Source organism: Coregonus clupeaformis, chromosome 17 (genome assembly GCF_020615455.1).
Source record: "Coregonus clupeaformis isolate EN_2021a chromosome 17, ASM2061545v1, whole genome shotgun sequence".
Taxonomy (NCBI): domain Eukaryota; kingdom Metazoa; phylum Chordata; class Actinopteri; order Salmoniformes; family Salmonidae; genus Coregonus; species Coregonus clupeaformis.
The window spans coordinates 22,366,969-22,382,614 of NC_059208.1; the positions used below are offsets into that span (position 1 = coordinate 22,366,969).

Genomic DNA, 15,646 nt, shown 5'->3' on the forward strand with positions numbered 1-15,646 from the left:
CTTTACCTCCACCTCTCCTCCACTTCTCCTCTCCTCCTCCACTTCTCCTCCTCCACTTCTCCTCCTACACCTCTCCTCCACCTCGCCTCCACCTCTCATCCACCTCTCCTCCTCCACCTCCCCTCCTCCACCTCTCCTCCTCCTCTCCTCTCCTCCTCCACCTCTCCTCCACCTCTCCTCCACCTCTCCTCCACCTCTCCTCCTCCACCTCCCCTCCTCCACCTCCCCTCCTCCACCTCTCCTCCTCCTCTCCTCTCCTCCTCCACCCATCCTCCACCTCTCCATCACCTCTCCTCCACCTCTCCTCCTCCTCCTCCTCCTCCTCTCCCTCTGAGCTGCCAGGACAATAGATGTCATACTGGAATTACCTAGAGATACTGTCCGCCTCTCCTCCTCCTCCTCCTCCTCCTCCTCCTCCTCCTCCTCTACCACCCTACTCTAATTTTGTTCTCTCCTCTCCTCCTCCACCTCTCCTCCTCCTCTCCTCTCCTCCTCTACCATCCTACTCTAATCTTGTTCTCTCCTCCTCCTCCTCCTCCTCCTCCTCCTCCTCCTCCTCCTCCCTCCTCCTCCTCCTCCCTCTCCTCTCCTCTCCTCCTCTCCCCTCCTACTCTCTCTCTCTCTCTCTCTCCTCCTCTCCATCTCTCTCTCTCTCTCTCTCTCTCTCTCTCTCTCTCTCTCTCTCTCTCTCTCTCTCTCTCTCTCTCTCTCTCTCTCTCTCTCTCTCTCTCTCTCTCTCTCTCTCTCTCCTCGTCTCTGGTGGGTAATATGCAGTGTGTCCCAGGTCTAACCCTGACACCCAGCAGAGTGGGATAGAGAGAGGGAGGGAGAGAGAGAGAGAGAGAGAGAGAGAGAGAGAGAGAGAGAGAGAGAGAGAGAGAGAGAGAGAGAGAGAGAGAGAGAGAGAGAGAGAGAGAGAGAGAGAGAGAGAGAGAGAGAGATAGAGAGAGAAAGAGAGAGAGAGAGAGAGACAGAGTGAGCGAGAGAGAGAGAGAGAGAGAGATAGAGAGAGAGAGAGAGAGAGAGGGGGGGCGGGGGGGGAGAGGGATGGGCTACGCTAGCACACCTAAACGTATGCAGATGTGCCTCAGATTCCTGTTGAGTTGAGCATAGTTTATTTCTTGTCAAAGGTACATGGAGTTCTTTTTTCTTTCTCTGTGTAATGGGAAAATACGTTTTCCGGGACCTTATTTGTGGACCAATCTTTAAAATGTTTTGGTGCCTCCAGGGCAAATCAGAAAGCTGATTGAGGATCTTATTACTGATGAATGTTTGTTTCTTTCTGCTTGCATTTTCTATTTATAATTTGCAGTGTGTATTTCTGTAATGTTGGTATTTCAGGATACATCTGCAAAACAGACCTTGGTCTCAGTATGGCTCCCTGAAAAAATAAAGGTTAAATAAAAAATAATGTAAAAAAATGTAGCACAATGATTATTTATGCTAACGCTTGTGACGTCATACTCTCAGATTTCCCCCCTCTCTCCCCGTCTCCTCAATCCCCTCTTAGACACACACACACAGATAGGGTGCCATTTGGGACGCAAACAATTGTGAGGCAGTGGGGAGATTCTGGTAGAGACCAGAACAGCCACTAGACACTACTTAACCCTCCCGTTGTCCTAGGGTCAAAATGACCCGCCACTGTGTTGAACAAACTTTATTTAATTTTTATATTTTGGGGATCATTTGTGAAAAGGAGGTAGTGAGACTTTAAAGAAAGTATCACTGCCTCCTTCTCACAAATGATCAAAAAAATATAAAAATTAAATAAAGTTGGTTCAACACAGTGGCGGGTCATTTTGACCCTAGGACAACGGGAGGGTTTTAAAGTGGATTGTTTGTTAGATAGATCCCCTAGATAGAACAGTGAGAACTAGCAATAAGTCTTCAGAAACCTGTCACATGTCTCAGGCAGCACCACTCGGCAGGAGACACACACACACACACACACACACACACACACACACACACACACACACACACACTTCTCCAGTTGTGCATTGCTTTGGAATTTTGTCTTTAATCAGTCCCATCCTATCCGACTGGAATTTTCCATCCGGCAATTTTACTACAATTCAGGGCAAACACACCCATGCTCTTGTTGCAAAGCACTTGAAAAGTTTCTTATTTCATGTTTGGCAGTTTCAAAAAAGATGACATTATTTTTTATCTAGTTATGTTCTCAATTAACAATTTAGAACAACTCCAACACTTCTGCAGAAAAACAAAAACCGAGTCACATCCCACTGTAGCTCCTTATCAAACCATTCCATGTGAAATCCCAAGCCCCCACCTCTCAATGCCCTGTCAAGTAAAATCAGAACAAATATTGTCTGCATCTTAAATGGTACCCTATTCCCTTTATAGTGCACTATACTTTTAACCAAAGCTCTATGTGCCCTGTTCAAAAGTAACACACTACATAGGGAATAGGCTGCCATTTGGGGCTCAGCCTCTCTCCTGGAACAGGTCAAGATGACAGAGCACATACAGAGCATTTGGAAATTATTCAGACCCCTTCACTTTTTCCACATTTTGTTACGTTAGAGCATTATAACAGGTATTTAGAAATTGTTGCAAATTTATATAAAATTACAAACGGAAATACCTTTATATAAGTATTCAGACCCTTTGCTATGAGACTCAAAATTGAGCTCAGGTGCATCCTGTTTCCATTGATCATCCTTCAGATGTTCTACAACTTGATTGGAGTCCACCAGAGGTAATTCAATTGATTGGACATGATTTGGAAAGGCACACACCTGTCTATATAAGGTACCACAGTAGTTGACAGTGCATGTCAGAGCGAAAACCAAGCCATGAGGTTGAAGGAATTGTCCGTAGATCTCCGAGACAGGATTGTGTCGAGGCACAGAACTGGGGAAGGGTACCAAAAAATGTCTGCAGCATTGAAGGTCCCCAAGAACACAGTGGCCTCCATCATTCTTAAATGGAAGAAGTTTGGAACCACCAAGACTCTTCCTAGTGCTGGCCGGGCGGCCAAACTGAGCAATCGGGGGAGAAGGGCCGATGACAGCCCACCTAAAGATTCTCTGACCATGAGAAACAAGATTCTCTGGTCTGATGAAACCAAGATTGAACTCTTTGGCCTGAATGCCAAATGTCACATCTGGAAGAAACCTGGCACCGTCCCTACGGTGAAGCATGTTGGTGACAGCATCATGCTGTGGGGATGTTTTTCAGCGGCAGGGACTGGGAGACTAGTCAGGATCAAGGGATGAACGGAGCAAAGTACAGAGAGATCCTTGATGGCAACCTGCTCCAGAGCGCTCAGGACCTCAGACTGGGGCGAAGGTTCATCTTCCAACAGGACAACGACCCTAAGCACACAGCCAAGACAACGCAGGAGTGGCTTCAGGACAAGTCTCTGAATGTCCTTGAGTGGCCCAGAAGGCTGTAATTGCTGCCAAAGGTGCCAAAGGTGCTTTAACAAAGTACTGAGTAAAGGGTCTGAATACTTATGTAAATGTGATATTTCCGTTTTTTTTTAAATACATTTGCAAACATTTCTAAAAACCTGTTTTTGCTTTGTCAATATGGGGTATTGTGTGTAGATTGATGAGGGGGAGAAAAACAATGTAATCAATTTTAGAATTAGGCTGTAACGTAACAAATTGTGGAAAAAGTAAAGGGGTTTGAAAACGTTCCGAATGCACTGTATGTCTATTTTGATAGATGCAGTAGTGAGTTTTGTGGGAGTTGGAGGCAGCGTGAAAGCTTGGCAGTGGCGGCTCTTTCTCTGCCCGTCCCAGACAGTAAAGCACTATAAGCATGCAGATGTTCTAAGTGTTTGGCTCTCTCTCGCTCTCTCTCTCTCTCTCTTTCTCTCTCTCCCTCTCCCCATCTCTCCCCCCTCCTTCCCAGATTAGGAAATGCTTCAGCTGTAACTGTTTGTTTTCTCAGTGTCTGTCGTCAAAAAGCTGTAGATTCACTTACATCTCTCTCTCCTTCCTCTCCCTCTCCCTCTCTTTACCCCTCTCTCCTCCCTCTCCCTCTCCCTCTCCCTCTCCCTCCCCTCTCTCCTCCCTCTCCCTCTCCCTCTCTTTACCCCTCTCTCCTCCCTCTCCCTCTCCCTCTCTTTACCCTCTCTCCTCCCTCTCCCTCTCCCTCTCTTTACCCCTCTCTCCTCCCTCTCCCTCCCTCTCCCTCCCCTCTCTCCTCCCTCTCCCTCCCTCTCTCTCTCCTCCCTCCCTCTCCCTCTCTCTCCCTCTCTCCTCCCTCTCTCTTCCCTCTCTCCTCCCTCTCCTCCCTCTCTTTACCCCTCTCTCCTCCCTCTCTCTCCTCCATCTCCCTCCCTCCCTCCCTCTCTCCTCTCTCTCTCCACCCCTCTCTCCTCCCTTTCTCTCCCTCCCTCCCTCCCTCCCTCCCTCCCTCCCTCCCTCCCTCCCTCCCTCCCTCCCTCCCTCCCTCCCTCCCTCCCTCCCTCCCTCCCTCCCTCCCTCCCTCTCTCCCTCCCTCTCACCCTCTCTCCTCACTATCTCTACCCCTCTCTCCTCCCTTTCTCTCTCTCTCCTCCCTCTCTCTCCCTCCCTCCCTCCCTCCCTCCCTCCCTCCCTCCCTCCCTCCCTCCCTCCCTCCCTCCCTCCTCCCTCCCTCTCCCCCTCTCTCCTCTCTCTCTCTCTCTACACCTCTCTCCTCACTTTCTCTCTCTCTCCTCCCTCTCTCTCTTCTCCCTCACCCTCCCTCCCTCCCTCTCTCTCCTCTCTCTCTACCCCTCTCTCCTCCCTTTCTCTCTCTCCTCCTCTGTCTTGTCACTCTTCCACTCCTAGGAGTTTCCACATAGTGAGCTGAAGGATAGACAGTCCTTAGACCATCACTGTCCCCTAGAGGGTAAGTAGAACAATACATGTTTCAATGTTTCAGACTGGTAGGATTTGAATAAATGCTTTCATCTGCAGAGCACAGATCTGGGCCCGTATCCACAAAGTGTCTGTGTCTCAGTGTAGGAGTGTTGACCTAGGATCTGTCCATATAATATTATTCATTATGATCTAAAAGGCTAACTGATCCTAGATCAGCACTCCTACACTGAGACACAGACACTTTGTGGATACGGGCACTGATCTGCCATCACTTTGAATGTGTTAGTTACATGTGGCACAATCAATGATACTGCAAAATTAATACATTACTTGTATGTACAGTAGAATAACAATATTGAGTCCAGATTCTATATGAGTCCATGATGAAAAATGTATTTCCTAATGTATGTCCTATTCCAAGTGGATGTTGTAAAGTCTTCAATTGTTGTACAGTCTCATGTCTGTTATGTCTCTGTGTTGTTGGGTTTAGGACCCCAGGAAGACTAGCTGTCGTCATATCGGTTACATTGCTGTGCTGTTGTGTTTAGGACCCCAGGAAGACTAGCTGTCGTCATGGCGTCAGCTAATGGGGTCTGAATAAAGATCAAGATCAAGATGTTTAAAGTGTGTTGTTGTGTTGTTCCAGTGGTGCTGCCTCCAGAGAAGGCTGCTGAGGGCTGTGACAGTTACCTGCAGTACCCCCATTCAGACCCAGACCCAGACAGGCTGCTACTGAGAGGAGGGGACGCAGGCAAAGCCTCTGGGAAGAAACGCATCAGCCTGGATGTAAGTTAGACACTAGTCTTTTTTATATCTTCCTCTAGATCTTATATTTTGAATGTGGTGTACACTACATGCTAGGTGTTTATAAGAAACACTCAGATGCTCTGACTGTAGTAATCAGTCACCTAACATGAAGGGAGATATTACTGAGACATTAAGAACTGTTCTTCTCCCAGGGGTCTCCTCCCCCCTCCCTCCTCTCTAAACACAATGCCTCACACTCTCCCTATCTCTCTCTCTCTCTCACTCTCTCCATCTCTCTGTCTCTCTCTCTCTCTCTCTCTCTCTCTCTCTCTCTCCCTCTCCCTCTCCCTCTCCCTCTCCCTCCCTCCCTCTCTCTCTCTCTCTCTCTCTCTCTCTCTCTCTCTCTCTCTCTCTCTCTCTCTCTCTCTCTCTCTCTCTTTCTGTCAGCTAGCTCCCTCTCTATGCCTGCAGCACAGCCTCTCTGCCTGCCTGCCGCTCCAAACGTTTATTTTTCCAATTACAGTCCTGTTAGAAGATACCTCTGAATCAAAGTTACCTCCAGAAAGCTGTAATTGAGAATTGTGGTTAAAGTCTTTTTCCTGGAACGGTAAGAAAGACATGAGGTTATATTGTGGTGGTCTGACATTCCACCTCCTCCTTCCCCCTTCCTTCTCTTCTCTCTTTTCTCCAACTGCAGGTCATGGCAGTTAAACAGATTTTGCTGAATGTGATTATTTTACTGGTTTATATTCCTGCTTTGAAAAGCAGCCAGTAGGGAGGAGTGAGTGACTGTGGAAAAGCAGCCAGTAGGGGAGAGTGAGTGACTGTGGAAAAGCAGCCAGCAGGGGAGAGTGAGTGACTGTGGAAAAGCAGCCAGCAGGGGAGAGTGAGTGACTGTGGAAAAGCAGCTAGCAAGGGAGAGTGAGTGATTGTGGAAAAGCAGCCAGTATGGGAGAGTGAGTGACTGTAGAGAAGCAGCCAGCAGGGGAGAGTGAGTGACTGTGGAAAAGCAGCCAGTAGGGGAGAGTGAGTGACTGTGGAAAAGCAGCCAGCAGGGGAGAGTGAGTGACTGTGGAAAAGCAGCCTGTAGGGGAGAGTGAGTGACTGTGGAAAAGCAGCCAGCAAGGGAGAGTGAGTGACTGTGGAAAAGCAGCCAGTAGGGGAGAGTGAGTGACTGTGGAAAAGCAGCCTGTAGGGGAGAGTGAGAGACTGTGGAAAAGCAGCCAGCAAGGGAGTGAGTGACTGTGGAAAAGCAGCCAGTAGGGGAGAGTGAGTGACAGCAGCCAGCAGGGGAGAGTGAGTGACTGTGGAAAATCAGCCTGTAGGGGAGAGTGAGTGACTGTGGAAAAGCAGCCAGCAAGGGAGAGTGAGTGACTGTGGAAAATCAGCCAGTAGGGTGGAGTGAGTGACTGTGGAAAAGCAGCCAGTAGGGGAGAGTGAGTGACTGTGGAAAAGCAGCCTGTAGGGGAGAGTGAGTGACTGTGGAAAAGCAGCCAGTAGGGGAGAGTGAGTAACTGTGGAAAAGCAGCCAGTAGGGCTGCAATAGGAAAGGAAAGGCTTGACTCTGCTGCCCTCTGCTGGTTGATAAAGTCACTGTGTTTGTGTTTCCATGCAAAGAGGATCACCAGGATTCATCCCAAATGGCACCCTATTCCCTATATAGTGCACTAATTTTGACCAGGGCCCATAGGGGTATATCTTTGTTATTAAGTAAGTAAGCCTTGGACAAGTAAGCCTTGTCCCAGCCAGATCGGCCCTGTACTGAGGCAGCGTGATGTACCAATACACACCCTGGACAGGAGGCTGTCTTCTTATTAATAAGGTGTCTCCATGCCGACAGGACCTAGAGTGTGACGTATCAGTGGAGGAAGATAATCGTCAGGAATGGATCTTCACCCTCTACGACTTTGACAACAGCGGCAAAGTTACTAAAGAGGTAAGGCTTTTTATTTTACCAGGTAAGTTGACTGAGAACACATTCTCCTTTACAGCAACAACCTGGGAAATAGTTACAGGGGAGGAGGGGGATGAATGAGCCAATTGGAAGCTGGGGATGATTAGGTGGTCATGAGGGCCAGATTGGGAATTTAGCCAGGACACCGGGGTTAACACCCTTACTCTTACGATAAGTGCCATGGGATCTTTAGTGACCAAAAAGAGTCAGGACACCCGTTTAACGTCCCATCTGAAAGACAGCACCCTACACAGGGTAATGTCCCTAATCACCGCCCTGAGGCATTAGGGATACTTTTTTAGACCAGAGGAAAGAGTGCCACCTACTGGTTCTCCAACACCACTTCCAGCAGCATCTGGTCTCCCATCCAGGGACTGACCAGGACCAACCCTGCTTGGCTTCAGAGGCAATTCAGCTGTGGGATGCAGGGTGGTATGCTGCTGGCCAGGGCTCATATGTCTATGTCTGCATCCCAAATGGCACCCTATTCCCTACATAGTGCACTACTTTAGACTAGAGCTCTATAGGCCCTGATAGTGCACTATGTAGGGAACAGTGGAGTCTTTGTCTTTACTGAGAAGGTTATAATGTGTTATAACATGTGTAATCATAAGCTGTTACTCAGAGGTAATAACAGGTGTTCGTCCACTCCTCCTCCTCCTCCTCCCCAGGACATGTCCAGTCTGATGCACACCATCTATGATGTGGTGGACGCCTCGGTCAATCACTCGTCCTACCACAGTGAGAGGAAGACCCTACGGGTCAAACTGACCGTCACACCAGAGCCCAGTGCTCGCAGGAGAGACCACACCTCCACTGGACCAGGTAAGAGACCACACCTCCACTGGACCAGGTAAGAGACCACACCTCCACTGGACCAGGTAAGAGACCACACCTCCACTGGACCAGGTAAGAGACCACACCTCCACTGGACCAGGTAAGAGACCACATCTCCATTGGACCAGGTAAGAGACCACACCTCCACTGGACCAGGTAAGAGACCACACCTCCACTGGACCAGGTAAGAGACCACATCTCCATTGGACCAGGTAAGAGACCACACCTCCACTGGACCAGGTAAGAGACCACACCTCCACTGGACCAGGTAAGAGACCACACCAAAATATATATAGGACCAGGTAAGAGACCACACCTCCACTGGACCAGGTAGGAGACCACACCTCCACTGGACCAGGTAAGAGACCACACCTCCACTGGACCAGGTAAGAGACCACACCTCCACTGGACCAGGTAAGAGACCACATCTCCATTGGACCAGGTAAGAGACCACACCTCCACTGGACCAGGTAAGAGACCACACCTCCACTGGACCAGGTAAGAGACCACACCTCCACTGGACCAGGTAAGAGACCACATCTCCATTGGACCAGGTAAGAGACCACACCTCCACTGGACCAGGTAAGAGACCACACCTCCACTGGACCAGGTAAGAGACCACACCAAAATATATATAGGACCAGGTAAGAGACCACACCTCCACTGGACCAGGTAGGAGACCACACCTCCACTGGACCAGGTAAGAGACCACACCTCCACTGGACCAGGTAAGAGACCATACCTCCATTGGACCAGGTAAGAGACCACACCTCCACTGGACCAGGTAAGAGATCACATCTCCACTGGACCAGGTAAGAGACATGGAGGGAGGGATAATATATATATATATATATATATATATATATATATATATATATATAGTGGGGAAAAAGTATTTAGTCAGCCACCAATTGTGCAAGTTCTCCCACTTAAAAAGTTGAGAGAGGCCTGTAATTTTCATCATAGGTACACGTCAACTATGACAGACAAAATGAGAAAAAAAATCCAGAAAATCACATTGTAGGATTTTTATGAATTTATTTGCAAATTATGGTGGAAAATAAGTATTTGGTCACCTACAAACAAGCAAGATTTCTGGCTCTCACAGACCTGTAACTTCTTCTTTAAGAGGCTCCTCTGTCCTCCACTCGTTACCTGTATTAATGGCACCTGTTTGAACTTGTTATCAGTATAAAAGACACCTGTCCACAACCTCAAACAGTCACACTCCAAACTCCAAAGACCAAAGAGCTGTCAAAGGACACCAGAAACAAAATTGTAGACCTACACCAGGCTGGGAAGACTGAATCTGCAATAGGTAAGCAGCTTGGTTTGAAGAAATCAACTGTGGGAGCAATTATTAGGAAATGGAAGACATACAAGACCACTGATAATCTCCCTCGATCTGGGGCTCCACGCAAGATCTCACACCGTGGGGTCAAAATGATCACAAGAACGGTGAGCAAAAATCCCAGAACCACACGGGGGGACCTAGTGAATGACCTGCAGAGAGCTGGGACCAAAGTAACAAAGCCTACCATCAGTAACACACTACGCCGCCAGGGATTCAAATCCTGCAGTGCCAGACGTGTCCCCCTGCTTAAGCCAGTACATGTCCAGGCCCGTCTGAAGTTTGCTAGAGTGCATTTGGAAGAGGATTGGGAGAATGTCATATGGTCAGATGAAACCAAAATAGAACTTTTTGGTAAAAACACGACGAGTTGACATGGAGTGAGGACAAAGAATGCTGAGTTGCATCCAAAGAACACCATACCTACTGTGAAGCATGGGGATGGAAACATCATGCTTTGGAGCTGTTTTTCTGCAAAGGGACCAGGACGACTGATCCGTGTAAAGGAAAGAATGAATGGGGCCATGTATCGTGAGATTTTGAGTGAAAACCTCCTTCCATCAGCAAGGGCATTGAAGATGAAACGTGGCTGGGTCTTTCAGCATGACAATGATCCCAAACACACCGCCCGGGCAACGAAGGAGTGGCTTCGTTAGAAGCATTTCAAGGTCCTGGAGTGGCCTAGCCAGTCTCCAGATCTCAACCCCATAGAAAATCTTTGGAGGGAGTTGAAAGTCTGTGTTGCCCAGCGACAGCCCCAAAACATCACTGCTCTAGAGGAGATCTGCATGGAAGGAATGGAAGGAATGGGCCAAAATACCAGCAACAGTGTGTGAAAACCTTGTGAAGACTTACAGAAAACGTTTGACCTGTGTCATTGCCAACAAAGGGTATATAACAAAGTATTGAGAAACTTTTGTTATTGACCAAATACTTATTTTCCACCATAATTTGCAAATAAATTCATAAAAAATCATACAATGTGATTTTCTGGATTTTTTTTCCTCATTTTGTCTGTCATAGTTGACGTGTACCTATGATGAAAATTACAGGCCTCTGTCATCTTTTTAAGTGGGAGAACTTGCACAATTGGTGGCTGACTAAATACTTTTTTCCCCCACTGTATATATATATATATATATTAGAGAGAGAAGGGCCTTATATGCCATCAAAAGGAACATAAAATTCGACATACCAATTAGGATCCGGCTAAAAATACTTGAATCAGTTATAGAACCCATTGCCCTTTATGGTTGTGAGGTCTGGGGTCCGCTCACCAACCAATAATTCACAAAATGGGACAAACACCAAATTGAGACTCTGTATGCAGAATTCTGCAAAAAAGAATCCTCTCTGTACAACGTAAAACACCAAATAATGCATGCAGAGCAGAATTAGGCCGAAACGCGCTAATGATCAAAATCCAGAAAATAGCTGTTAAATTCTACAACCACCTAAAAGGAAGCGATTCCCAAACCTTCCATAACAAAGCCATCACCTACAGAGAGATGAACCTGGAGAAGAGTCCCTTAAGCAAGCTGGTCCTGGGGCTCTGTTCACAAACACAAACAGACCCCACAGAGCCCTAGGACAGCAACACAATTAGACCCAACCAAATCACGAGAAAACAAAAATATAATTACTTGACACATTGGAAAGAATTAACAAAAAAACAGAGCAAACTATAATGCTATTTGGCCCTAAACAGAGAGTACACAGTGGCAGAATACCTGACCACCGTGACTGACCCGAAATTAAGGAAATCTTTGACTATGTACAGACCACAAAATGAGGTGGAAACTGAGCTGCACTTCCTAACTTCCTGCCAAATGTATGACCATATTAGAGACACGTACTTCCCTCAGATTACACAGACCCACAAAGAATTCGAAAACAAATCCAATTTGGATAAACTCCCATATCTATTGGGTGAAATACCACAGTGTGCAGTCACAGCAGCAATATTTGTGACCTGTTGCCACAAGAAAAGGGCAACCAGTGAAGAACAAACACCATTGTAAATACAACCTATATTTATGTTTATTTATTTTCCTTTTTGTACTTTAACTATTTGCACATCATTATAACACTGTATATAGAGATAATATGACACTTGAAATGTCTTTATTCTTCTGGAACTTTTGTGAGTGTTAATTTTATGATTGTTCATTTCACTTTTGTTATCTATTTCACTTGCTTTGGCAATGTAAACATATGTTTCCCATGCCAATAAAACCCTTAAATTGAATTGAATTGAATTGAGAGAGAGAGAGAGAGAGAGAGAGAGAGAGACAGAGAGAGAGAGAGAGAGAGAGAGAGAGAGAGAGAGAGAGAGAGAGAGAGAGAGAGAGAGAGAGAGAGAGAGAGAGAGAGAGAGAGAGAGAGAGAGAGAGAGAGAGAGAGAGAGAGAGAGAGAGAGAGAGAGAGGAACATGTATGGGAAGTCTTTATCATGGCTGTATTCTGTCTCTCTATGGGATGTAGCTGTTGTTGTTTATGTACTTTATGTTTATATGTTGTTGTCTCTCGTCAGACCGGGAGTCCAGTCGCCTTCACCAGGAGGAAGGCCGATCAGCAGACAGACGGCTTTCTTCTCACATCAGGTCAGCACGTACTCAAACACACACACACACACATGGCACTACCACAGACACCCTAACAGACATCTGTCGTCCTACATCAGGCCAGCCCACCCAGGTCAGAGCAGTGAGCCACCCTCCCCAGAGGGACAGCATTACTGTGTGGATGAGAACACTGAGAGGAGGAATCACTATCTGGACCTAGCTGGCATAGAGAACTACACCTCCAGGTTTGAAGGTTGGTACCACTCAGCTTATCTCTCCCCTGTACAAACAAATACAACGTGTTGTAGCCAGATAGCAAACTAAACCTCAAGAGAATAATGTGGCCTTGTAATGAACTTGTCTATTATATAACATACAGTATCCAGTGCCTTCAGAAAGGATTCACACCCCTTGACTTTTTACACATGTTGTTGTGTAGGATTAAAAATGGTTTAATAAAATAATTAACATCAAGCCTGGCTCTTGAAAAATGATATTTCATGATATTTGGGATCTGTTTTTTGAATTTTTGCAAACCGGTGATATTGTAGAAGCATTGGAACTGTAAAACTGTATCTTTGTAGTGACTGGGTGTATTGATACACCATCCAAAGTGTAATTCATAACTTCACCATGCTCAAAGGGATATTCGATGTCTGCTTTTTTTTATTTTTACCCATCTACCAATAGGTGCATTGAAAAACCTCCCTGGTCTTTGTGGTTGAATCTGTGTTTGAAATTCCCTGCTCGACTGAGGGACCTTACAGATAATTGTATGTGTGGGGTAGAGAGATGAGGTAGTCATAACAAAATCATGTTAAACACTATTATTGCACACAGAGTAGGTCCATGCAACTTATTATGTGACTTGTTAAGCACAGTTTTACTCCTGAACTTATTTAGGCTTGCCATAACAAAGGGGTTGAATACTTATTGACAAGACATTTCAGCTTTTAATTTTGTATTAATTTGTAAAATATAAAAATTAAAACATAATTCCACTTTAACATTATGAGGTATTGTGTGTAGGCCAGTGACAAAAAAATCTCAATTTAATCCATTTTAAATTCAGGCTGTAACACATCAAAATGTGGAAAAAGTCAAGGGGTCTGAATACTTTCTGAAGGCAGTGGATTTATTATATATCACATTTTTTCCCAAACCTTTAACTATGTCCTTTGAACTTTGGACTAACCATACCTCCCATGTGTGTGTGTGTGTCTGTCTCTCTCTCCTCCAGGAGCCACCCCTCCCCCGCCCCCCCAGGAGACCCATGTGCGGACCTCCCAGTCCCAGAACCGTTCCCAGGAGCCCGAGGCCCACGCTGCCCATTCCTACCAGCGCCGCTCGCAGGTCATCTTTGAGAACTACACCCCTCTAGAAGCCCGGGGTCGGGGCGCGGCGCACTTCAAGTCCCCCAAAGGAACATCTAAAGGAGCCGGCAGCGGAGGGACCAACGGGGGAATTGAAAGGGGCAAGTCCAGTAAATGCCACGGCGGGGGGTACTACCCTCCTCACCCTCCTCATCTCCAGACCGTGCTGCATACAGGGAACTCCTCATCTGGGGGTCACGGAGGACAGGATGTGTACCACCTCCCCCACCTCCCCCACCAGCCCCTGCCCTCCTCCAGCCACCACCAGCACCCTCTGCAGCACAGCCACAGCAAACGGCTCCGGGCCAAAGCCAGGGAGGGTCAGGGCCTGTCCCTGTCCAAAACACCCCTGTCCCCTCACTCCCATCCCCAGCATCAGCAGCAGGCTCCCCCGCCGCCTCCTTCCCTTGAGAGGGAGAAGGAGAGGGATCAGGGGTCTTGCCCGCCCGGCAGCCCTGGGTCCTTTGTGTTGCCTCTGGTGCAGCGTCACGAGCACCACCACCACCATGAACACCACCACCACCATCACTACCACCATCACCACCAGACATGACCCAATAGGGCTGCAGTCTCAGTCAGAGTCACAGTAACAGTCAAGAGACTGAGAGACCGTTAAAGGACCGACTGACCACACCCGTCTGTCTGAAGGACTCAACCTCCTCACCCAATGGGAATGTTTCCACTTCTGTCCTGAGGCTGCCCAGTCTGAGATGGCACCCTATTCCCTATATAGTGCACTACTTTTAACCAGAGCCCTATTGGTTAGCCCTGACGCTAACCCTGTAGACCTTGGCCAAATGTAGTGCACTATATAACACAGTGCCATTCAGACAGCCCAGGATCTGAACCCTCCTCCATTTTGTACCAGGCAGGCTGCCAGAGCCAGACAGTTTCCCTGAGATGTCCTGGGATCAGACACACCGATGGAAACTGGAGTGTGGCTGACCTGACTGCTGTAGGTATTGGATTGTAGAGGGTTGCTGAAGACATGCTGGTGCAGTTTTGTAAGACGTTTTCTATGGCACAGTTCTGAATCTGAATCAAATGAGTTTAAACGTCCTGCTGGACTAAGCTACTCCTCTCTACACATGGACTAAGCTACTCTACACATGGATGTTCACAAAGGGATACCAGATACAGTACAGCTCTATGTGGACAGAGGTCAGAGGTCGTCAAAAGTGACATAATTTCCTCCTTGGTGTTCACCCATAGATTTGCTTGTTCCCAGAAGCTAAGTACTGTCTCGTTCGTCCCAAATGGTACCCTATTGCCTTTATAGTGCACTACCTTTGATCAGGGCCCATGGGGGCTCTAGTTTAAAGTAGTGCACTATTTAGGGAATAGGGTGACATTTGGGACAGAGCCTGTCTTTCAGAGTGGGTTGTGTGTCTGTGTGTGAGAGCTTTCCTCCCAACGGTGTATCTCAGGTGTTAGGTGCTGCTCCTTAGCTGTTCCCTATAGGCTACTTCTATTACTTTCTCATTGGAACCGGAACCCTGCTGTTGGACTCAAGGGCTTCCAGAACAAGAGGAACAATATCAAATCACCACTGCCAGTTTTAATGTAAAAAATATCTCCCTATATAAGCATATAAATCTATATATGTATACACATTTTACTGTATAATTATACTGTATTTATATGCATGTTATTTCATCATGAATTATAATAATGCATATATGTCTTTGTCATTTATGTATTTTAATAAACATTATATATATATATATTCATTTTGTTACGTTTCCTAGCCCTGTTTTGTCCAAGAAGGCTTCAAGGTTGTTTGTACCATGTGTCAAAGTATGGTGCTGTACTGCCACGGTGTGGTTAGAAATAGCAGAACACAATGTTCCGGGATGGAGAAGGCCACTAGAGGACACCTGCTGCTGCCAGGAGGGAGAGTGCATTCTGCAACTGTCTGCTTTGTGATTGTTTGTCAATGAAAAACGTGTTACAAATTGAATGTATAATCTATGTATCCGATGCGTACAACGTCGG

The 15,646-nt window shown here is 46.9% G+C and overlaps 1 protein-coding gene across 1 annotated transcript in view; it reads left to right on the plus strand.

Annotated features, from left to right (window-relative positions):
• The window catches only part of LOC121542602 (protein naked cuticle homolog 2), a 78,972-nt gene extending 64,002 nt beyond the window's left edge, over nt 1-14,970 (plus strand). The window contains exons 4-10 of the mRNA XM_041852029.2: nt 4,794-4,854; nt 5,473-5,612; nt 7,414-7,509; nt 8,199-8,352; nt 12,248-12,317; nt 12,398-12,531; nt 13,519-14,970. Of these exons, the coding sequence (XP_041707963.1) occupies nt 4,794-4,854; nt 5,473-5,612; nt 7,414-7,509; nt 8,199-8,352; nt 12,248-12,317; nt 12,398-12,531; nt 13,519-14,204 (1,341 nt within the window). The 3' untranslated portion in view covers nt 14,205-14,970. The remainder of the gene's footprint in view (nt 1-4,793; nt 4,855-5,472; nt 5,613-7,413; nt 7,510-8,198; nt 8,353-12,247; nt 12,318-12,397; nt 12,532-13,518) is intronic.
• Nucleotides 14,971-15,646: the final 676 nt, after the last annotated feature.